The 24987-nt window shown below is 43.9% G+C and overlaps 1 protein-coding gene across 1 annotated transcript in view; it reads right to left on the bottom strand.

Annotated features, from left to right (window-relative positions):
- Nucleotides 1-1886: 1886 nt before the first annotated feature.
- DDA1 (DET1 and DDB1 associated 1) overlaps nt 1887-24987 on the bottom strand; it is a 42161-nt gene continuing 19060 nt past the window's right edge. The window contains exons 3-5 of the mRNA XM_040320462.1: nt 14894-14945; nt 12936-12997; nt 1887-3312 (exon numbers count right to left, since the gene is read on the bottom strand). Of these exons, the coding sequence (XP_040176396.1) occupies nt 3205-3312; nt 12936-12997; nt 14894-14945 (222 nt within the window). The 3' untranslated portion in view covers nt 1887-3204. The remainder of the gene's footprint in view (nt 3313-12935; nt 12998-14893; nt 14946-24987) is intronic.

The raw sequence follows: 24987 nt of genomic DNA, 5'->3' as shown, positions 1-24987 counted from the left end.
GGTGCTGGGGGTGATGGATTGACCCAGAATGGGCGGGGGCGTCCATGTTGTTGCGGGATGAATCTTCCGATTGGCCTGAAACAGGAGAAGTTCTGTTTGAGCCATTGAGTTTAAGGTAACTCTTTGTCATCCACTTTTCTATCAAAGAAAGGCATTTCTCTAGTCCGGAGACAATGATTCTTTTTGTTGCAGATGCGAAAATACAGGGCTTCGAGGGAGGGGGGTCTTTAAAGGACTAGATATGGGTCGACAATATCCGGATGCCAGGTCGCAATTGCGACAAGAAATTGTGACCTGGCGCCCGCCAGTAATTGAGGCCACGGCTTTGCAGTCTACAAGGCCGCGGCCTCAATTATCGGCCGCCGCGGCTTTGCGAAGTCCCAAGCTCTTCCTTCTGTGAGCTGGCGCCATCTGGTGGTGGCCGTTGGCATTACAAGTTAAACAGCAATTCTAATGTAATTTTTCACTATTTTCACTGCCATCTCCTTCCCTCTAATTAGAACCCCCAAACATTATATATTTTTTATTCCAACACCCTAGAGAATAAAATGGCGATCGTTGCAATACTTTGTCACGCCATATTTGCGCAGCGGTCTTACAAGCGCACTTTTTTTGGGGGAAAAAATACACTTTTTTTAAATAAAAAAATAAGACAACAGTAAAGTTATCCCAATTTTTTTTTTAAATTGTGAAAGATAATGTTACGTAAATTGATACCAAACATGTCACGCTTCAAAATTGCGTACGCTCGTGGAATGCCGACAAACTTTTACCCTTTAAAATCTCCATGGGCGACGTTTAATAAAATCTACAGGTTGCATGTTTTGAGTTAGAGGAGCTAGAATTATTGCTCTCGCTCTAACCTCACATGTGGTTTGAATACCGTTTACATATGCGAGCGCTACTCACGTATGTGTTCGCTTCTGCACGTGAGCTCGTCGGGACTGGCGCATTTTCTGGCTCCTAACCTTTTTAGCTGGCTCCTAGATTCCAAGCAAATTTGTCAAACCCTGGCCTAGGGTACCTATCCTGAAACTGGGGCATTAGCCAGCAAGGCTTTTTGTTTAGTCTAGTACTTGAAGGAGCAAGATTCTACATAGGAAAAAGTTCAGGAAAGCCAGTAATCCAAGACATCGATCACCCAAAGAAATTTAGCAAAAACCGAGGATTGCTGGGAGTGGGAGTAAATACAGCTCTGCTTGCCAATGTCCAATCAAAGTAGCTGCATATAACCTAGATGTTCATGGTTTTATCTGTGTCCTGTACGATTAGGAAAATAGGTTACAACTGCTGCTCAACTGGCAGAGATATTTAAAAAATGAAGTCCTGTTAGAGCACTTTAGGCTGGCCCCTTTTGCTGGTATAGCCATAAAAATAAATTAAATAAGTGCCTATACTGTTTGAAATCCAGTAATACATCGTCACCACCTGCTCTGCACATACCCAGTTGCTCTGTATTTTTAGGCACTGCTGAATTTGAAAAGGCTGATCTGCCGACAGTGTTAAAGCGGAAATTATACACTTCTATCCTTCACAGCCAAGAAAGCTGCTTCTGCTTGATCTGTAATTGCCATGGTGCTTCACATGGGATTAGTTATGACACCAGCCATTTGACGGTTTGACAGTCTGGTTGAGGACACAAGCAAATGTGACAGTTAACAATCCTGGCATTCCAGTATTGTAACTGTTTTATCGATGGGTTTAGTTCTGTTTTATGATTTACTGCTGTTGAAGGGCTTTGGGCTTCAGAAAAATGGCTGCTTCCAGCAAGAATAACCAAGTGCAATGCTGGATGCAATTTACAGCACACACAAATCTATAAACACCCCTATAACCATTAAACAATTGGTGTGCAAAATTGACTGAAAAAAAAAAAACAGACCATCTCTGCTTCAGAGACTTTATTGGAAGGCCACAGGATTATTCCTTATCACAGAATAGAACATGGTTGACTAGTGTGCAACAAAAATTTTCTAGGCAACATTTCTAATCAGGAAGCACTATCTGAGCTTTCAGGCAACTATGGGTTATGAGTGTCAAATTTGCTCCAAGAACATTCTGGGTCACATAGCTAAACAGTTGCTTTGCGTTAGACTTTAAACAAGACAAGCAAAATATACAAAAGAATTGTCAAGCTGTAGATGGTTGACATTTGTTTAATTGAGTTTCTTTAGCTGGGATGCAAGTCACGTTGTTGAAATTCCATGTAATTGTACTGGTAATCATCCTGGTCAATATACAGTGTGTCCATGTTACAATTGTTAACAGTCTCCATCAGAGAGAATATCCAACTTCTCCATTAAGTTAGTGATACTAAGGAGTGGACCAAACACAAAAAGGCTTTTGGGTTGATGATGCAGTGCAGTGATTAATCTAAGACAGCTATACAAAGTCCAATGCTTCACAAAAATAATGTTGGTCATGCAGAGATCTCTGAAACAGAATGTGAAACCCTGTTATGGCACATCAGTCACTACTTGGGTCTTGAGTAGGGAAAATGGAACAAGAAAACAGTCAAAACAGACTAGCCAACAATTAGTTAAAATGGCATGGTCTTTCTAAACGGCAGAAGAAAAGATCTTCGATAACAGTGTCCGATGTTTGAGATAAAAACAAATTGGGGGGCTGCATGCAAATGCTACTTTATCCTTCCTAAAAATCCACTGTGGCCGTGTACTGTGAATTATACACCTGCAAAAACTTTATTAAACTTAACTGAAGCAGATTTTGTCAGCAGCTGATAGCAAACCAGCAAACAAATTTCTTGCATCCTTACATAAATTAATCCACTGACTGCCAGCAAAACCTTGGCCGCACTTGGTCACAGCCATCATGGCAGCAAAAAGGCTAAAGCAGAGTCCAGCATTACCAAGACAAATGAAGTTAAAAACATATGCACTCCTTTGTGGTGAGCTGCGGGCGGTGTGATTAAAAAAAAAGAAACAAACAAAAAAGAAGCTGAGGGGGGATATGTCAACACCACCTGTTCTCCAAACCAGTTTCAGCACAGCATAAATAAAATCTGGAAGAAATAAATAGAATTTTGGCTCCTATGAGATCCGGACAGAAGTGGGATGTACGCAAAAAAAAAAAAAAAAAGTTTGTGATGCTCCCCAGCCACAATACATGGTGATCCTTGTGCTGTAATGGAGGAAAAAACTGAGACGTGAACTGAAAGTTGACGAAGAGGATTTTAAGTGGCTCCTATGTGTCTTCATTCATTTCTTGACTGTCTGTACGGGCAATCTTTCGTGGAGGGGCAGATGTCTCGCCTATTTCTAACTGGTCCTGGTCTCTTTTCTTTGCAGCATTCTATGAAGAAAAAAAAAAGAAAAAAAAAATGTACAATGTAAAAATAGGATTTTTACGTCATACTTACCTGTAAAATCCTTTGAGTATATCATTGGATTGGGATCATGGGAATATAAGAGTCAGGCTAATATTCATTACCTTCTGGGTTATACTTCATCAGGTGAATTGACATTGGAAGATAAAAGATCTTTAGACAGAAAGTGACCTCCCTACATAACCCCTCCCACATTGTTTTGTAGCAAGCGCCGAGTTCTAAAAAAACAAATAAAAAAAAAAGTGGAGTGGGACCTCCATGTCCCATGATGTACCATTTTCTTTTTCATACATCAGACACAGAGTTAGACTAACATTCATTACCTTCTGGGACGTCCCAGAGCAATAGCTAAACAACAACCATCAGAACCTTACACGGCAGCCTGCAGTATACTGTGGCCGAAAGCCAAATTCCTCGGCTGCTCGAACAACCACTTGATAAAATATTGTGAACATGTGCATTGAAGCCAAGGTAGCAGCCTTACAAATCTGAGCCACAGATACCTGATGGCGAAAAGCCCAGGAGGTTCCTTTCTCAACCGAAAGGCCTGAATGATCAATTGACGGACCCAATTGGCAATGGAAGCTTTGGAAGATGCCTGCCCCTTCTTGCGTCCCTTTGGTAAAAAAAAAAAAAAAAAAAAAAAAAAGTCAGATCCTCAGGTCTCCACAGATCTAGACAGACAAATATACCTTGACTGCCCGGACCACGTCCAAATAATGCAGTCGTCTCTATTTCGGCCGAACAAGGCGCAAGGCAGAGAGGGAAAAATAAAATAATAATAATAATGATGTCCTGATTTAAATGAAAGGCTGACACCACCTTTGGCAAAAAGGATGGAATGGGTCGTAACATGACCCTGTTGTGGTGAAAAATTAAATACAGGTCTCTACAGGACAGGGCCACCAATTCAGACACCCTCCTAGCCAAGGTGATAGCCATCAGGAAGGCTAGCTTGCGTGACAGCAAGTCTAATGGAATTAATAGGTTCAAATGGTTGCTTCTGTAATACAGACAGCACCAAGTCCCAAAGACACATAGGTGACCTACCTAATGGGGGAAGCAAAAGAGTTGCCCTCTGCATAAAGGTTCGGATCAGTGAATGGGAGGCCAAGGGCCTTTGGAAGAATACAGATAGGGCCGAAACGACCTCCGATGGTACTCAAAGCCAAATTTGATTTCCAGGGCTGACTGTAGAAAAGAGAATTCTCCCAATCACGTATTTTTTGTGGATGCCATTTTTGGCTTCACACCAAGCAGTACAAGTCTTTCAGGCTTTGATAGATTTTTCTAGTGACAGCTTTTCTAGCATTTAATAGAGTAGACACTGCCGATCCCGAGATGCAGCGGTCCTTCAGCACCCTGGCTTCAATAGCCATGCCGTAAAATTTAGAGACTGTAAATTGGGGTGGAATATAGGACCTCGAGACAGTAGATCAGGGTGACGTGAAAACGCCCATGGTCAGTCTCACAATCTCCGGGAACCAGGGCCTTCTGGGTCAGGCTGGTGCCACCAGAGTGACTGGAACCCTCTCTTTCCAAAATCCTGCGCAACAGGTGTGGGAGGAGAGGGATCGGAGGAAAAGTGTAAACCAGGGCGAATTAGCTCCATAGAATTATCAGAGCATCTGCTCCAATTGCCAGAGGATCTCTTGTTCGGGATACAAACTGCTGTAGTTTGTTGTTGAACCTGGATGCCAGTAGGTCGACCTCTGGCCATCCCCAACGTTGGCAAATTTATTGGACCACCTCTTGGTGTAGGGACCATTTCCCTGGGCAGATTTGGTGGCGGCTGAGATAATCTGCCTATCAGTTCTCTACTCCCGGGATATGTACTGATTGGCACATATTTTTCTGCCCAGGCAAGTATGTAGTTCACCTCTTTCAGAGCTGAACTCCTCCTGCTACCACCTTGGTGGTTTATATAGGCCACTGCAGTGGCATGGTCGGACTGGACCCCGATAGGGTAGTCCTGAAGCTCTACCGTCCAGGAGTGTAGGGCCAGACGTACTGCCCGTAATTCCAGGACGTTGATGGGCGGGACCTGTTCTGTTCCTGACCATCTTCCTTGGGCTGAAAGCCCGCCTAGGGTTTCTCCCCAGCCTGAGAGACTGGCACCTGTAGTCAGTACTCTCCAATTTACTGGGAGAAAGGATTTTTCCTTTCGCAGGTTCTGATCCTGCAGCCACCAATTTAGGCTCAAGGATGCCCGAGGGGGATGAGCACATTGGATAATACAGGGCTTTCTTCCCCTGTTTCAAGCCATCAAGATGTCTCATAAGGGTCTGGAAAGGAACTAGGCATAGGGCACTGCCTCAAAAAAGGATACCATCCTCCCTCAAAGAATTATACAGAGTCAAATGGAGGGTTGTCTGGTGCACCTGATCTTTCAGGGCACAGATCCTTACGGGTGGCAAGAATACTCTTGCTTGGACTGTGTTTAGGATCAGACCTAGATATTTTAAATCTTGAACTGGTCTCAAGGTTGACTTTTCGGGATTTATGATCCAGCCTAAACTTTCTAAATGCCGCACTGTGTAGATTATGCTCTGTTCTAGAGCCTGAACTGAGATCTCTGATCAGGAGGTTGTCCAGGTACCAGAGCACCAGAATCCCTTGGGCCCTTAAAAAGGCCCAGTACTGGTGCTAGGACTTTGTGAATACCCAGGGAGCTGCAGCCAGCCCGAAAGGTAGAGCCACAAACTTAAAAAGACGTTCCTCTACTGCAAAACATAGGAACCTCTGATGAGGCTGAAAAATAGGTATGTGTAAATACGCATCTTTTATATCGATGGAGGCTAGAAAGTCTCTCCTCTGGAGTGAGGACAGACTCCATCCAAAAGGACTATATCGTTAGATACTTGTTCAAGGATCTTAGGTCCAAAATGGGCCTGGTGTCCCGGTTTGGTTTCTCAACCGTAAATAGGTTTGAGTAAAACCCTGTGCCCCTTTCGAGTATCGGAACCTCTACAGTTAATCTTTGATGCACAAGATGATCTAGTGCTTGAAGTAATAGGTTTCGTTTTAGAGGATCCGAGGGAACGCAAATCTTAAAAACCTCGGGGGGGGGGGGGGGGCACCCCCCGCAACTCCAGCATGTAACCGCAAGATATAATTAAGGTGACCCAATCGTCCTGAAATGTTTTCCAAATGCCTGCAAGTCCAGCAACCTTTCCCCCACTTGATGGAGTGGGCTGGGGCGTCCCTTCAAAAGGAGGGCTTGGTGCTGGGTTTAGAAGAATTTTGGACCGAGGGCTTTTTCTGGCCCTGCGGCTTGCCCCTGGCCCTATTGGCAGCGGAACCACCCTGACACAGACATTTGAGGAAGCGGTCCTTATTTTAAACAAGGTACGTCTGGTTCTTTTCTTCCAAAGGAAGTAGAGAACTCTTCCCTCCGGAAAAGAAACCCGACAATAACTTTTTACAAGGAAACTCGGCTGACCAGTTTTTAAGCCATAAAAGTCTGCGCATATGTACAGACATGAGAGCGAAACGAGAAACCTGCTGTATTGAATCCTTTAAAGCATCAACAGCTAAACACAGCGCTCAAGGAATATCGGTCCTATCTTCATGGCAGATCATCCTCTAGGTTAAGCCCATTAGGCCTTTTGATTCAATCCTTTATGGACTGGCAAATACCAATTGCTGCAACAGCTGACTGAATAGCTGAACTGGCGGTCAAAAAAAAGAAGCCTTTTATAATAACTCCAATTTCTTGTCAAAAGGGTCTTTCATGCCCTGTGTGTTATCTACCTGACAAGTTACATTTCTGATTTAAGGAAGAGACTGCTGCATCTTCTACTGGCATGCGCCATTTTTTAAACAAAACCTTTCATCTACGGGATTTAGAAGGGAAAACCTTTTAGGAGGAACAATGGTCCAATCAGGATGTTCCCAATCGGCATACACCACCTGCTCCAACAGGGGGTCTAGAGGGAAAGTCTGTGTGGCCTGCCTGGAACTATCTCAGAGATCCCAAAGAGGACCCAGAGGGCTCGGTCACCTCTGTAAGAGGCAACTTAAAGGCAGAATGAACAATTTCGGTAAGGGTCTGGATAAGAACCCTCTGTGACAGAGGCAGACATCAGTTGGATATCTTCTTGTCCAGATTGCGCGGAAGCAGATTCATTCTGAGCTTTAAAGCTCTTCCCCATTCTTGACCCATTCCTGCTCCAAACTAGAAGGCTCCAGGGAGAGGGATGTCACGCTTCCTGCTACCCAGCGGGATGGTGGCAATCATGTCAGCTATCATGTGCTCCAAACCGGTTAGGGCTGAGGACAGCTCATCCTTAGTAATAAAGGGCGTTGACTGTAGGCACAATACCAGATAGGCGCAGCGGCTCAGATTGCCCGGAAGCCTTTGGTCCTTCAGGGGATACGACTAAGTTCATCAGGAACTGCTGATGGCATAGGTGTGCCCTTCCCTGCAGTTTTAGCCCCACTTCTCTTTTTGGAAGACATTGGTAGCCACAAACAGCACTTGGGTGTATAAAAACGTCCTTTTTTTTTTTTTGAAGGGAGACTATTTAATAGGGCTCACCAAGCCCCTATGCAACAATCCTGCTAAGCACCTTTAGCCTGCCAAGCAACACCTGCTGACTCAAGTGACCCGGGTAAGAAGAAACTAAGTGTTTGTTCAGAGCCTGCTCTGTGTCCCACAGCTGCCTTCTGGAAGCACCGTATGCTTTGCTTAACCAGCTTAAATGAGCCGAGTATGTGCACAGCCCTGGCAAATGGGCTTAACTTTATTCGCGTATGACGCAAATCTTTATGCGCCTGAATTCAGACAATTGTGCATGTGCAGTGAAGCCGCGTGCGCCATGGCCAAATAACTGCAAGAAACAGCGGCGCACTTGCAAACGCACGTACGCCATGGTGAACCAGACAAAAAAAGAAAGCGCAAGATCATACAGACAAGGTAAAAAAAAAAAAAAAAAAAAAAAAAAAAAAACACACACACAGCTAGACACAAGCAGAAAAAGGTACACCTTGGAAACACCCACAGCTAGCCCAAAACTCCCTGTTTACCGCACACAGGTGTCCAGCCACTACCTAGCTTGACTGAGATTGTTACAATTACTGGGATACCGCACAATATAATAAAAGGGGTTTCACTTACCCATCCAGGCACAGGTCCACTTAGAAACTAAGGGCCCAATCTTCACCCTTGATGGTGGGTTCCTGTGACTTGGGACCTTCAAGGACTGGGTAGCCTTTCATGTTTAGGGTCCACTCCCTTGGACCTGTATAACACCCTGCAGGAAATGCCTTTAACTATGTAGTGTCCAGGATTACCACTCTGCAGGGTCCAGCGCCCGGAGGCCACTTACAGGCAAAACCTTGCAGGATTAAGAGTCTTCTTTGCAAGGTACCATTTACCATATACGAAGCATATATTCTGTGTCAAATGAATCTGATCGGTCAATCCCTTGATTCATTTTTGGAACCGTTTGTGGGACTATAGACCTGGAGCTCAGTGAGCTCAAACAAATCATGCCATCCACCTTGTATACGCTTTTCAAAAATTGATGTGCTCCCTGTGTGGGAGTGGTTATATAGGGAGGTCACTTCCCATCTAAAGATCTTTGATCTACCAGTATCCCATGATGTATGGAAAAAAGATAATAATGATAGTTTTATTCAATATCTAGCAACACAATATCAAGCACTGGCTTGTATATACGTTTCTAAGCTATGTACTAGGAAACATTAGAAGGTGTAATGTATTAGCAGAAAGAGAAAAAAAAAATAAACAGTTCTAACTTATTGTACACCAGCCACTTATAGGTGTCTGCACACCTGTGATCTTTTTCTTAACCACTTCAATACAGGACATTTTCACCCCCTTCCTGCCCAGGCCAATTTTTCGTTTTCAGCGCTGTCGCACTTTGAATGACAATTGCGCGGTCATACAACACTGTACCCAAATGATTTTTATGTTCCCCCTCCCCCCCACAAATAGAGCTTTTTTTTCAAAAATACCACCAGAAGAAACACAATATTTACTTTTTGCTAGAATAAATATCCTAATTAAAAAAACAATAAAAATGTCCTCATTTTAGGCTGATAGGTTTTCAACTGTAGGGGGGAGGAGACTCATAAGGGGAGGGGACCAATCAGTGTTCCTCTGTACTTGGAACACACCATCGGTCTCCTCTCACCTGACAGGACGTGGATCTGTGCGTTTAATACAGCAGGACCGTGGATCTGTGTGTAATCTCGGGTGCCCGGCAGACATTGCGGCCGCCGGGCACACGCACCGGCTTCCGAGCGACGTGCCAGGGGGCGCACCCCCTATATGGCAGAGAGGCCCAGGACGTCACATGATGCCCAACCAGGATGAGAGATCCCTCCTGTGGACGTCATATCACTATGGGCTGGATGGGAAGTGGTTAAACAATTATCAGCTTCCTGCTCCTTACTACTGGCCCATCAATGTGATGGGTAGCCTTATTTATCAAAAGAGAGGCAAGATGTGCAGAGCCACAAGCAGTGACATGGAAGACGTACACGGCGCAGTCACGGTTTATGGAGACTAGGGCTGCAACTAACGATTAATTTCATAATCGATTAGTTGGCTGATTATTGTTTCGATTAATCGGATAATAGCCTAAAAAAAGAAAAAAAAAAATTGCCTTTTTTTAAAAATGTATTGAAAATATATTGAACCAAAAAAAAAAAATATATAGCACCGTTTTGCGTTAAAAAGTCCTTGCCGTTTCCAAATATGCAGCAGCTGAAAAAAAATCATGGATGTGAACGTGTCCCATAGGAAAACATGTACCGTATTTTCCGGCGTATAAGACGACTTTTTGGATGCAAAAAAATGCATCCAAAGTCGGGGGTCGTCTTATACGCCAGGTACGGTCTCCGTGCAGCTGCGATCGTCCATGATTTCAAAGCCACGCCGTCTTCTCAGCGTGTCCTGTGATTGGCAGAACACAAATTTTCCCAGTAGCGCCTCTGTTCTGTGTTCCGCCAATCACGGATGCCTTCTCATCCTTGGACGAGATGAGAAGGCATCCGTGATTGGCGGAACACAGAACAGAGGCGCTACTGGGAAAATTTGTGTTCCGCCAATCACAGGACACGCTGAGAAGACGGCGCGGCTTTGAAATCATGGACGCTCGCAGCAGACGGAGACTGTCACCGGCCTGCAAAACGTGAGTGGGGGGGGAAAGTGGGGGCATGTAATGGCACAGTGGGGGCATGTAATGGCACAGTGGGGGCATGTAATGGCACAGTGGGGGCATGTAATGGCACAGTGGGGGCATGTAATGGCACAGTGAGGCTTGAAAAAAGCCTGTTTCTGTCAGCGTTTGTTCTGGCTAACCCTCAGCTTCCAGAAAGACTAGTAGGAAGGGGGTAGTCTTATATGGCGAGTATATCCCAAAACCCAAATTTTTTCCTGGAAAATTAGGGGGTCGTCTTATACGCCGAGTCGTCTTATATGCCGGAAAATACGGTAAATGAACTGTAGTGTGTTTCTGCAAAAAGCACCAAAAAACAGAGGTGTGACCCTGGCCTGAGATGTTTAGTAACATAATGGGGGTTAAAAAAACAAAAATAAGTACAAAAAGAGCAAATAATCGCTACTGTAAGGGGTTAATTTTGTTTACTGTGGGACAGTGAAAGTAATATTTACAGTAGTAATTTGCTTTTTTGTGCTATAAAGGGCTAATTTTCGTTTTTTAACCCCTTTATGTTACTGGCCGATCAATTATGAAAATTGTAATCGATTTCATAAGATTAGTTGTCGATCAATCGATCAGTTGTTTCGGCCCTAACGGAGATACTATGAAATTTCAAAGGCTTTTTAAAAAAAAAAAAAAAACTGTCCATCATTAGACACTGCCAGAAGTCTATTACCTTTGCTTTAACTAGATGGACTTGTGTCTTTTTTCAACCTATGTAATATTTCTTCACTAGAATAGTTTCTTTTGGGGGTGAAAAACCTGTGGTGCAGCTGCCCCCCAGAGCTCCCCCTTTTTCTTAACTGAGCCTGTTAGTTCCAGCATTGAGGACGAGTAGAGCAGCTCCAGCTGCTGTCTTGAGTTTTCATTGGATAGATTGATAGCAGGAGCTATTGGATACTGCTGCTGTCAATCAAATGTCATGACACAGGAGCCGAGTCCTGCCGCTTGCCAGGAGTAGGGATGAGCTCCGGCGTGTTTGCACAGTCCACGTGCAGAGCCCGCCAGGAAGTCTGCACGGTGCTGCGCTAATCACAGGCAGGGAGACATTTGCCGGTCTCTGCAGCCGAGCATTGGGGCAATGTCTCCCTGCCTGCGATTAGCGCAGTGTAGACTTCCTGGCAGGCTCTGTACGTGGACTGTGCAAACACTCCGGAGCTCATCCCTAGCCAGGAGCACCACTGGGGGCCCCAGAAAAGGAGGATCAGGTCCGCTGTGTGCAAAACCCTTACACAGAGCAGACAAGTTTTTTTTTTTTTTTTTAAATAACAAACAGCCTTTACAATCACTTTAAGCATCACCAAATTTCTATTTTGCTGGCCAATGAGAAGGACTCAATGGTCACTTAAAACAGATTCTTTAAGCACTTTAGCCCCAGGAGATTTGGCAGCTCAACGACCAGGCCATTTTTTGCGATACAGCACTGTCGTTTTAACTGACCAATGCGCGGTCGTGCGACACTGAATCTAAACTAAATTGAGGTCCTTTTTTTACCCTCAAATAGAGCTTTCTTTTAGTGCCATTTGATCACCTCTGCGGCTTTTATTTTTTGGAGCTATAAAAAAAAAAGCAAAACAATATTTTTTACTTTTTGCTATAGTTTAGGTCGATATGTATTCTACATAATTTTGTTAAAAAAATAAAGAAAATCCTCGCAATAAGTGTATATTGATTGGTTTGCGCAAAAGTTATAGCATCTACAAAATAGGGGATAGATTTATGGCATTATTTATTTTTTACTAATAATGGCAGCAATCTGCGATTTTTATCGGGACTGCAACATTATGGTGGATAGATCGGACACTTGACAATTATACAGCGATCAGTGCTATAAAAATGCACGGATTACTGTGTAAATGTCACTGGCAGGGAAGGGGTTAACTTTGTTCCCACTGTAGGGGGATGGGAGTGACTGGAGGAAATTACAGACCGTGGTTCCTAGGTAGTAGGAACTCTCGATCTGCCTCTCCTCACAGGAGGTGTGTGTGTGTGTGTGTTTGATGTCTGAATGTCAGAGTTTTACAATGCCTCATGGAACATGTAGTTGTGCAGCAGCTGGGGGGCCATAGTTTGGAAAGCCCTGCCTTAAAGTAAGGCAACACAATGACACAGCTTTTAAAAGGTTTCCCTCTCCACTATTCTTCTCTGCCTGCATACAGTTCATACATCTGAACGCCCCCCAAATGGTTAAGTGATCGCAAATCTCTGACCAGTCTGACTGTTCTAAGGATTCTGTAGTGGGGAGGCAACATTTAAAAGCTAGGTAGTTTCTAGGTTCATAGTTTAAGCTAGTCCTGATAGGAAATAAAATTGTAATCTCGGCTGATTAGAAAGTATTTCCAAACCTTATTGGAAAACAACAAAAGAATAGAAAAAATAGAAAAAAAAATCCTTACCTTTTTGTCCCATTGTTGGTGTAGGTAACGCAAGAGTATATTTGTTTTTTCTGTTACTATGACTGAAAACAGGAGGAAAAAGTTTTTACAGCAAATTTATTACACATACAGAGTAACGTGGAAGTACATCGCAGCAATAAAAAAGGAAAATATTTTATTACAAAACTCAAACAATGTTGTGCTGCTAAAAACCAACTAACCATACATGTGCAACATTGGGGCTGACTAACTAAAAACCGAAGCATGCAAAATCTGGTGCAGCAGTTCACAGAAACCAATCAGCTTTGAGGCTCTATAGTCAAAGCTTAAAGGGCAATGCCACTTTCAGCGATAAAAGTCATATTGTAATGAATGTTATTAAAAGTGACCCTTCCCTTTCAATTTGCAGCTGCTGCGATTTCCTATAAATGCAAGAAGGCTTCATGGAGTTGTTCTGTGCACTGCTTGTGTAATTGGTTTACAAAAGTGAGTAACCCCCTCACATTTTTTAAATATTTTATTATATCTTTTCGTGTGACAACACTGAATAAATTACACTTTGCTACAATGTAAAGTAGTGAGTGTACAGCTTGTATAACAGTGCAACTCAACATACAGCCATTAATGTCTTAAAAAAAAAAAAATTGTTGCTCTAGATAAAGATTGCCTATAGGAAGATTGCCAAGACCCTGAAACAGATACAGCATGGTGGCCAAGACCATACAGCAGTTTAACATTACAGGTTCCACTCAGGACAGGCCTTGGCTGTCAACCAAAGAAGTAGAGTGCACTTGCTCAGCGTCGTCTCCAGAGGTTGTCTTTGGGAAATAGAGTGCTGCCAGCATTGCTGCAGAGGTTGAAGGGGTGGGGTCAGCCTGTCAGTACTCAGACCATATGCCGCACACTGCATCAAACTGATCTGCATCGCTGTCGTCCCAGAAGGAAGCCTCTTTCTAAATATGATGCACAAGAAAGCCTGCAAAGTTTGCTGAATACAAGCAGCCTAAGGACCTGGAATACAGGACCATGTCCTTTGGTCTGATGAGACCAAGATAAAACTTATTTGGTTCAGATGGTGTCAAGCGTGTTTTGTGGCAACCAGGTGAGAATTAAGGATGAGCTCTGGCATGTTCGCATAGAACACGTGCAGAGCCCGCCAGGAAGTGTGCACGGCGCTGCGCTAATAACAGCCAGGGAGACATTTAACGATCCCTGCAGCCGAGCATTGGGACAATGTCTCCCTGGCTGTGATTAGCACAGCGCCGTGCACACTTCCTGGCGGGCTCTGCACGTGTTCTATGCTAACACGCCAGAGCTCATCCTTAGTGAGAAGTACAAAGACAAGTGCATCTTGCCTACACAGTCAAGCATGGTGGTGGGAGTGTCCTGGTCTGGGGGCTGCATGTGTGCTGCCGGCACTGGGGGGGGGGGGGAATACAGTTCATTGAGGGAACCATGAATTCCAATATGTACTGTGACATACTAAAGCAGAGCATGATCCCTCCCTTCAGAAACTGAGTCACAGGGCAGTATTCCAACATGATAATGGCCCCAAACACACCCCCAAGACAACCACTGCCTTGCTTTAGAAGCTGAGGGTAAAGGTGATGGACTGGTCAAACATGTCTCCAGACCTAAACCCTATTGAGCATCTGTGGGGAATCCTCAAACGGAAGGTGAAGGAGCAAAAGGTCACTAACATCCACCAGCTCTGTGATGTCGTCATGGAGTGGAAGAGGACTTTACACTGTTATACAAGCTGTACATTGTAGCAAAGTAATTACTTCAGTGTTGTCACAAGAAAAAAAAATGAAATATTTACAAAATGTGAGGGGGTGTACTCACTTCAGTGCGCTTTGAAGTTTTTGTTGTTGCATTGTGGCTGTGCAGGAGGAAAACAAACGTCATAAACATTCATATGCAAATATCCTTTAAATGGCAAAGCAAAAAGAGAACATGGTAAAACACATTACACTTACTTTGGTCTGAAGGGTATTCTCTTGTGGGGAGGTAAACTGAGGGCCGTCTGTTCTGTAAAACAATTCACCAATTGTAAAATACACCAAGCCAGCATTTATTAATAACTCTTAAAGCGGAGGATCACCCTAAAAACAAGTATATACACTTACATCCAGCATACTTTCGACATGTACAGTATGCTGTTTTATTTTTTTTTTTTAAAGCTGTGCATACCGTCTTATTCTTTTCCACCCAGCTTCCGGGTTCTCACTCCCGCGGGGAGTAGGCGTTCCTATGAAGTTCCTGTGTCATCTGGGACTTAGCCCAGATGATTGACGTGCGAATAAGGCACGTCACGCGTTCCAAAAATAGCCAAACTGGGAGTCGGCTCTATACGGTGCCTGCGCACAGACTAGGAGCCGTGTAGAGCTGACTGCGCAGGCGCCGTATAGAGCCGACTCCAAGTTCGACTATTTCCGGAACGCGTGACGTGCCTTATCCGCACGTCAATCATCTGGGCCAAGTCCCAGATGACACTAAACAGAAAGATAACATACTTTGAAGGAAATAATAAGAAAAAATAAATTTATGTGTGATACATAAAAGGTAGATATGTTCAAGTTCCAGGAATGCCAAAAAAAGGCCGTATGTGGCGTGCAAGAGGGAATAGGATTTTTTGTACTCACCGTAAAATCCTTTTCTCCGAGTCCATGGACGGACACAGCTCCTTAAATCTTGACAAGTGGGTTATGTTCCCCGTTTACAGGAGAGGACTAGGCAGAAAGATGTATTTAATTATCCGAGTTGAACAGCCCTGCCAAGGGGGCAGTCCCTCCAGACACTGCAGCCTCAGTTCGTAACAAGCAGTACAAACCTAAAAAGGAGGGGTGGGTGCTGTGTCCGTCCATGGACTCAGAGAAAAGGATTTTACAGTGAGTACAAAAAAATCCTATTTTCTCTTATTGTCCATGGACAGACACAGCTCCTTAAATCTTGACAAGTGGGACGTCCCCAAGCAGTGTAAAAAACGAGGGGTGGGAAATATATCAGTAAAACCAATTTTAACTTCACCCCAAAACAAGCAGAGCTCCACAGAAAAGGTGCAACTTTAAACAGCCGCCTGCAAAAACTAGCGGCCGAAAGCAGCATCAGAAGATGCACTCACAGCAACTATGTAAATTCTGGAAAAAAAAACGTGAACCTGCGAAACCGACGCATAATGTCTAAAAAATAATAAAATAAAAAAAAACAGGAAGCACCAATTGCCCTGGTTGAAAGTGCCGTGACCGGAAAGGGGGGCCAGCCCCTTAAAAGCATAGGCCTGTATGACAGCCTGCCTGATCCACCGAGAAATGGTGGTCGACGAGACCGCCAGGGCCTTTTGTGGACCAGACACCGACAAAAGAGTCAGATCTCCGAAACGGAGCCGTAGCAGGCCTTCATGCAGTTGCGGGCTTGGGTGCCGGCTTGTTCTGCTTACGCACCCAGGGACATTTCTGTCCCCCAGCTGAGCCTTTGTCGGCCTGGGAGGGTTTACCCGCAGGCCCTGACTGACGAAAATACCGCTTCTGTGTGGGAAAAGAAGGACCCGGCTTACGGCGGGGTTCCTTCCCTTGGAGGACTGAGGGAGGAGAGTGCTCTTCCCTCCCGTGACATCCTTGATAATGTCGTCCAGTGAAGACCCAAAAAGCCTCCCACCTTTGAAGGGTAAATCCGCCAGGGCTTTTAGAGGCCTGGTCCACAGACCAGCAGGTCAGCCAAAGCAGGTCGGCGTAAAACCACCGCCGAAACAGAAGCCCTGGATATCAACGGTGCTGCATCTAGTGAAGCATCACAGACATAGACAAGGCCCTGGACCAGCTGGTCAGCCAGTCTAATAACTTCGGATGGGAGTTGGTGCTCCTCCACAGTCTGGCGCAAAACCTTTGCCCATTCAGTAAGTGTCTGAGACACCAGGGTAGTGGCCACAATAGGCCGCAAGGTAGACCCCAGCATGGCAAACATGGAGCGGGTCAGTGCTTCGGATCTCCTATCAGTCTGAAGGTCCACCACCGGAGGAGAAGTCCACTTCTTTAAAAGGTTCTCCTCAAAGGGGTACCGAACCGCCAGGCGGTAAGGGACAACAAAAGCCTTCTGCGGTTTTTCCCATTCCGCATCAATGAATTTATCAAAGAAGGGCACATAAAGAAAAACCTTAACAGAGCGGTCTGATTTGATCCAAAGGAGACCGAGCCCTCAGCGGATACCTCAGCTGCACTATCCAGCTTAAGGGAGTCCCTTACAGCATTGATAAGCTCCCTGACAAGTGCCTTATCATGCCCCGACCCAGTTAAAGTGTCTTCTTCACAAGGAAGGTTCTGGTCCATGTCTTCAGATAAAACAGAACCAGGTACCTGAGCCGCAGTCAGGTCCTGGTCTGAATCTGAGCATTCCCCAGGGATAGCGGAGGGGCTTTTTACCCCCTTTACCTTCGCACGCGCAGAAGTAAAAGCTGCCGCCTCTGTTTGGGGAAGAAAGACCAGATACTGACTCCATTTTAAGGAAAACTCCCAGGGCCCAGTTTAGACTGAACAAAAAACCCACCACTCCTGCTGCGCTGACCAGAGGGGTTACCCAGGGGATTCACCACACCAGAGGAGACTGCTCAGCACCGCTGCCTGTTTCCAGCACACAGCTGTGTGCGAGGAGAAAGCCGTGAGGTAAGCTGTGGGGTGCTGCGTGAGGAGAACGGCACCGCGCGACGTACGAATCATCACTAGAGGCCGAGGACCCAGGTAAGATGGCAGCCGAGCGCAGCATATGGAGCCTGACGCAGCCACAGGAAAATGGCCGACCGGAATAAAATGCTGTATAAAATGGCGCGGCTACAACAAAATTACCGCCAATGGGATTTTCAATAGAAACTGAAAATCACCCATAAAATGGCGCCCAGCACCACAAAACTTCCAAAAAAGCGGACCCCCAGCATTAAAACACACATAGGCCAGACACACAGTCCCCTCAACCAGGTGCCCCCCCCAACAGCAATGTAAAACAGCAGAGGGAAAAGGAGCAGGGAAGGGAGGATACTTAACCATACCACCCCACCTAGGAGGGAGGGAATGTACTTACCCGTCCACGCGACGACTCACTGACGCATTCCAAACAGGCGTACAACCGCAATGGAGGTAGCCGTCGGCCTGGTCCACTGTGAGTGAGACCACACCATAGCCCAGTCATGTGCGGACCTCGGAGCAAAGCTCACTGGCCACCCCAGGAGTCATGGGGCATGTCATGGCAGACCCAGTCTCTTTGCAAAGGTGTGCTCTCGCTGGCCGAACTGAGAAGACTATAAGGACCTATAATATCCAGCCTGTCTCTCAGCCGACAGTTGATAGAAGTAAAAAATAAAATAAAAATCTACGTCCTTCTCCTTTGCTAGGCAGAACGAAACTGAGGCTGCATGCTGCAGTGATGAGGGTTATGTCTGGAGGGACCGCCCCCTGGGCAGGGCTGTTCAACTCTGTTAATGTAACATGTATTTAATTATATAACATGTTTCTGCCTAGTCCTCTCCTGTAAACAGGGAACATAACCCACTTGTCAAGATTTAAGGAGCTGTGTCCATCCATGGACGATAAGAGAAATTGCATTTTGTAGTTTCGTTATTCTGAGAGACAATACTTATAATTTAGAACCAAAGCGACCACATATCAAATAGGGCATTGTCCAATACTAAACAGATATCTGAAAAGTCTGTATTAAAGAGAGCATTACTGTGAATAGTACTAGGTATCTAGCCATGTAACCAACTCATCCAGGCCTACGCCTGACAGAGTTTAAAGTAAGAATAAGAATTAAGTAGTATAGAAAGGGAGAATGAGGAAGAAGCAGGATCTAAATTAGACCAAAAACGTAAATGTATATTATTGGGATTTTATGTGATAGACCAACACAAAGTAGAACATAATTGTGAAGTGGAAGGAAAATGAACGGTTTTCAACATTTGTTACAAATATATGAAAAGTGTGGCGTGGTGTATTTGCATTCAGCCCCCTTTACTCTGATATACCCCCCCCCCCCATAAAATATTGTGCCTTCAGAAGTCACCCAATTAGTAAATAGTCAACATGTGTGTAATTGAATCTCTTGTTGAAGGAAAGCCACAAGTCGTTCTGTTTGCAAGAAGCCATGTGGGGGACACAGCAAACATGTAAAAGAATGTGGTCTGGTCAGAAGAGAACACATTTAAACTTTCTGGCGTAAAAGCAAAACACTGTGTGGTGAAAAACTAACACTGCACATCACTCTGAACACACCATGCTTTTTTTCAGTAGACAGGGAAGCTGGTCAGAGTTGATGGGAAGATGAATGGAGCCAAATTACAGGGCAATCTTAGAATAAGAGTCTGCAAAAGACTTGAGATTGGGGTGGAGGTAGAGCTGCACAATGAATTGTATAATAATTGCGATCTCGATTCACCCCCCCCGCGATCTCCAGCCCGGATTACCGCGATTTTCAAGTGTCCCCGGGATGTAGCGTGGACCAGAGAAGCCGTTGAAACCAGCGTGGAACGCAAATGGCGCCCATACCGGAACTGACGTCAGCAGAGTGCGCAATATCACGTTTCTTTGCCGGTGACCCAGGTCGGGAAATACAAGTACCGATCCGAGCAGGCATGGCATTCTTTTTCTAATGTGTGAGCTTCATTATGACTGCACAATCACATGCAGTAATCTCAGTCCTCCCTATGCCATCATGCACCACAAGGGCGACCTGGAGTTTTTTCAAAGCCCGCATACACACACGATAGATACACACACACATACATATTAGGGGTGCAACGGATCAAAAAACTCACGGATCGGATCGATCCTCGGATCAGGAGTCACGGATCGGATCATTTTCGGATCAGCAAAAAAAAAAAAAAAAAGGGTCCGTTTTTTCATTGGTCCAAAAAAAAAAATATATATATAATAAAATATATATATTTTTTTGGACCAATTAAAAAAAGGAACCTTTTTTTTTTTTTTTTTTGCTGATCCGAAAAAAGAGCACAATAGCAATTCACAGGGGTGGATTAAAGAGGAAGCAGGTGAGGCTGTTTGGGACTTAAAGTACAATCTTGATGTTTTTACAGCAAAAAAAAATATATATATATATATATTTTTTTTTGCTGTAAAAACATCAAGATTGTACTTTAAGTCCCAAACAGCCTCACCTGCTTCCTCTTTAATCCACCCCTGTGAATTGCTATTGTGCTCTTTTTTCCCCCCTTTCCCCCCCCCCTCCTCTCACACCAGTGCTTCACTGCTAACATTCCCATTCAGCTTGCTAGAGCCCAGTGCACAGCGTGACACGCCTCCCCGGGGAGGCGTGTCACGCTGGGCTCTGGCAAGCAGACTGGCCGCCGCTCCGGAGCTAGGCCGAAGCCGGGGACTTTCCTAGGCCTAGGCTCCGGAGCGCTCCGCGGATCACGGGGTGGCCCGTTCGGATCACGGATCGGTGACGATCCGTTACACCCCTAATACATATATATATATATATATATATATATATATATATATATATATATATATATATATATATATATATATATACACACACACACACACACACACACACACACACACACACACACACACACACACACACACACACATATATATATATATATACACACACATACACATATATATTTTTTTTTTGCAGTCTCGTAAGTGCAGTTTTTTGAGAATCCTGATCTTTATTCTAACCAAAAGAATCGCGATTCTCATTTTGGCCAGAATCCTGCAGCTCTAGGTGGAGGGTCACCTTCCAGCAGGACAATGACCCTAAACGTACAGACAGAGCTACAATGGAATGGTTTAGCTCAAAGCATATTCACGTGTTAGAATGAGCCAGTCAAAGTCCAGACCTAAATTCAATTTAGAATCTGTGACAAGACTTGAAATTGCTGTTCACAGATGCTCTCCATCCAATCTGACAGAGCTTGAGCCATTTTGCAAAGAATGGGCAAAAACGCCCTCTCTAGATATGCAAAGCTGGTAGAGACATCCCCAAAAAGACTTGCAGATGTAATTGCAGTGAAGGTGGTTCTACAAAGTATTGACTCACACTTTTCACATATTTGTAAAAAAAAAAAAAAAGTAACCACATATTATTTTCATTCCACTTCACAATTATGTGCCACTTTGTGTTGGTCCATCACATAAAATCCCAATAAAATACATTTACGTTTTTGGTTGTAACATGATAAAACTTGGAAAATTTCAAGGGGTGCGACTACTTTAAGGCACTGTAGATATGCAACACTTTTAACAGCAATCTTAAAAAATTAAATGGAACCCTCTAGGGAAGTTAGCCAATTACTGCTTTTTAATATCATGCCATTTAAACACCAGTCAGTTGCATAAGCTTGAAAATGAACTGGTAAAGTTGAATCCATTAGAGAAAACAGCTAAACCAGGGAAATAATTGCATCAAATGGTTGCACTGACCTCAAGCCTATTTTGCAGAGCTGTCTACAAAGATAAAATAAATGGCAAAAAGGAGACCACATTGATCTGTCACATTTGGAACACAGTGGGAAGTTATTCTGTGAGCTTCAGCAGAAAGTGAATCTAATAAATGGCTCAGAAAAACACAGGCTTTTCTTTTCCTTCTACTCGAGGTAGGTCAGGGGAAAAAAAAAAAAAAATTCTAAAAGCTATATTACTTTATTAAATTCCAACCCAGGGATGAAAATTTAGGATTGCCGACGGTAAATGGTAATCCTGGGGAAAAATATGGAATCAGAAAATTTAAATATGTCTGGGTATAATAAAATACTGTACCTATCCTATACTGTACCTATCCTGACTAACATGTGTAAGAAGGATCTGAATACCTATTTTCAGGCTTCTCTGGTCACAATCTCCTGTGTCTGCCAGTGCTGGCTGCAGATGAGAGAGGGCATGACAAAAGCTGCAATTGTCTGGGAGCAGAGAGTCAACCCATAGGCTTCTATGGCACATCCATTGTCAGCGCTCCCTTCTCTCCCCTGTAGCAGCCGCTGGCTGGTAAGAGGGGAGCCAGATGCCGTGACTGAAGCAGAGCGGCCTGAAACTAGGCAAGTATACAGATCTTTCTTACACAGGTTAGTCAGCATAGGTGTTAGGAGGGGAGAGGGAGCATTAGTATACTATGGTCCAGTCATGCATTTCAGCAGCTCCGGCTTCCATGTGCAGAGGAAGGCGATCAACCACGGCTGTGACCTACTGGAGCTAAAAAGGGTCACCGATAGGCTCCCATGGCCCAGCCATTGTCGGCGCTCCCTCTTCTACTCATTGACCCTGGAGCTCTAAACTCCTTTTCACATATTCAGCTATAAACTACTCTAAAAGATGAGTCGTTTACAGAACTGCAATGAGGTCAAGGGCTTAAAGTGATTCTAAAGCTTTCATTTTTTTTTAAAACAAACATGTTATAAAGTTTTGTGTGTTACCGTCGCCAAGATATCAATATTCTTATTAAGTCTTGCTGCAATAAAAATGCAACCTCAAAAGGTTGGGTTTAGATTTGTGAAGTAAATTGCGCCAACTTATATTTATATAAACATTTTACCATGACTGATCCTGTGAACTTGTTACTCAAAAAACAAAATGTACATGTGTCTACGGTAATTAATGTGCAAACAATCAACAAATAGTGTGCAATAAATACCACTATTTAATTACAATGAATTTCTTAATCCATCAAAAAATGTGAAATAAATCCAAAAAGATTTCAAATATGCTACTATTACAATCCACAGATTGATGTGCCCCAAGAAAGCAAGACAAGTGTTGTATACGAAAAAAATAAAATAAAAAATATATATGTATATATGCCAAGAAAGTCCTTAATGGATAATTTCTTGCAGTGATGTCCAGCTAGGTTTCCACCTTCACCGCAAATAGTGCCTACACCGTCACCGGATAAATTGGCCACTCACCAGATGAACCCAGAAATCTGCCTTTGGTTCATATGGATAACCACTCCCTCTCTCCGGTGTATCAGCAATCACTCCCGAAGCTCCTGATGACGCATTAAGTTGCGAAATGCATAGAGGCCACGGAATCATTGCCAGCTCGTCATGTCCAGTCTGAGTATAACAAGGCTAGGAATGCAAGCGATAAAGTGAGGCATCACACGTGCGGACCAGGACATACTCGTACATTTGTATACTCCTATTTACGGAACTTTTACATGCGAGTGGAATAACTATATATGTTTTAATCATAATAAATGATTTGATATACTACACCATGATAGTCTTTTATAGGTTACATGAGTGGATATAGAACGAGACTACAGCCAAAGCATTGGGAGTGATTGCTGATAAACCTGAGAGAGGGAGTGGTTATCCATATGAACCAAAGGCAGATTTCTGGGTCCATCTGGTGAGTGGCCATTTTATCCGGTGACGGTGTAGGCACTATTTGCGGTGAAGGTGGAAACATAGCTGGGCACCACTGCAAGAAATAATCTATTAAGGACTTTCTTAGCACATATACATATATATATTTTTTTTTTTTGTATACAACACACTTTTCTTGCTTTCTTGGGGCACACTCAATCTGTGGATTGTAACAGTAGCATATTTGAAATCTTTTTGGATTTCACATTTTTTTGATGGATTGAGAAATTCATATGTTATAGTTTGGCACATGGCACTGTATTGGTATTTATTGCACACCATTTTTTGATTGTTTGCACATTAATTAATAACCATACTTTGTTTTTTGAGTAACAAGTTCACAGGATCAGTCGTAGTAAAATGTTTATATAAATATAAGTTATCGCAATTTACTTCACAAATACACAAACATGTTATACTTACTAGCTCTGTGTTATGGCTTTGCACAGAGCATCTTTTCTGGGGTCCCCGCTGGCTCTTCTGGCTCCTCCTGCCTGCCAAGTACTCACCAAGCAAGTCGCTAGTGAATTTTCCCTACAATGAGGGAGAGAGATCCGCTGCTCTTGCGCACAGTGCTGGATTGGGATAAGGTATGTGTAAAAGGGGGAGCAGGGGGTGAGTGTTGGGAAGAGATCTAGGACACAGAAGGTTCTTTACCTCAATGCAGAGAATGCATTAAAAGTGTGAATTCAACCTAATATTATCTCTAAATCTACTGGCAGCAACAAATTAAGGCTAACCCATCTAGCCCTGTAAATAAATGGATATACATACCTTTTCTAAAGCCATTCTGGTCCGGTACAACACTGAGCTGTCAGCGGCGGCATCTCTATGGAGGTGGGTAAAGAGGAGGCAGCCGACAACGGAAGCCCCATAGTAACTATGGGGGATGTCACTTCTCAGCCGTTATTGGCTGTCTTTTCTGCAGAGCTTCCGCGGCTGGAGACCGGACTGGAGCGGCTTCAGAAAAAGTATGTATGTATAGCAATTCTCTTTACAGAGCTAGATGGGTTAGTGTTAGATCATGGATGCCTGTAGATTTAGAGATTTTAGTATTAGGGTGAACTTCCACTTTAGGGTAAACTTCTTAAGAAGGACTAAAACTGATCTACTCACATGCTATACCAGGGTTTTTCCCCGCAACCTTTTTACCCCAATAGAAGCCTTGAAATAAGTTTCAGGCCTCTGGTAATCCCTGCTAAAAATGAAAAGATCTAAATAATAAAAAATAAAAAAAAGGATTGTTCCTAAAATATTTGACATCCAAGGCAGTAAAGTAAAATTCAATAAGCCATGAAATCAACTCTCCACTTCTCAAGAACACAAAGCATTTGTTAAAACACTTCACATTCCTGATATGTGCATCTTGTACCATGTACTTGTATGAGAAAGTCTCCTGTTCTCCTTGTATTGCTTCATTTGTGTGAAATCCCTGGTGTTTCTGCCAGTCCTCTTTCTTTCCCATTAAGAACTGGCCAGAGGAAGCAGGAGAGCACTGCGTGGCCAGTTCTCTAGCTGTGCTGGGAACTCTGTGTTGCTCTCCTCCAATGATCAGAGTTGTCCTGACACCCCTACCCCCCCCCCCCCCCCCCCCCCCCCGCACAACCACTAACTGGGAAAGGCATTTATAATGCATTTTTATATCTATACACCAATGTTTACACTTTCATTTCTATTTTAAACTGGGTTGTTTTA

The sequence above is a fragment of the Rana temporaria genome, chromosome 1, assembly GCF_905171775.1.
Source record: "Rana temporaria chromosome 1, aRanTem1.1, whole genome shotgun sequence".
Lineage (NCBI taxonomy): Eukaryota > Metazoa > Chordata > Amphibia > Anura > Ranidae > Rana > Rana temporaria.
This window is presented reverse-complemented; position numbering and strand designations above follow the sequence as displayed.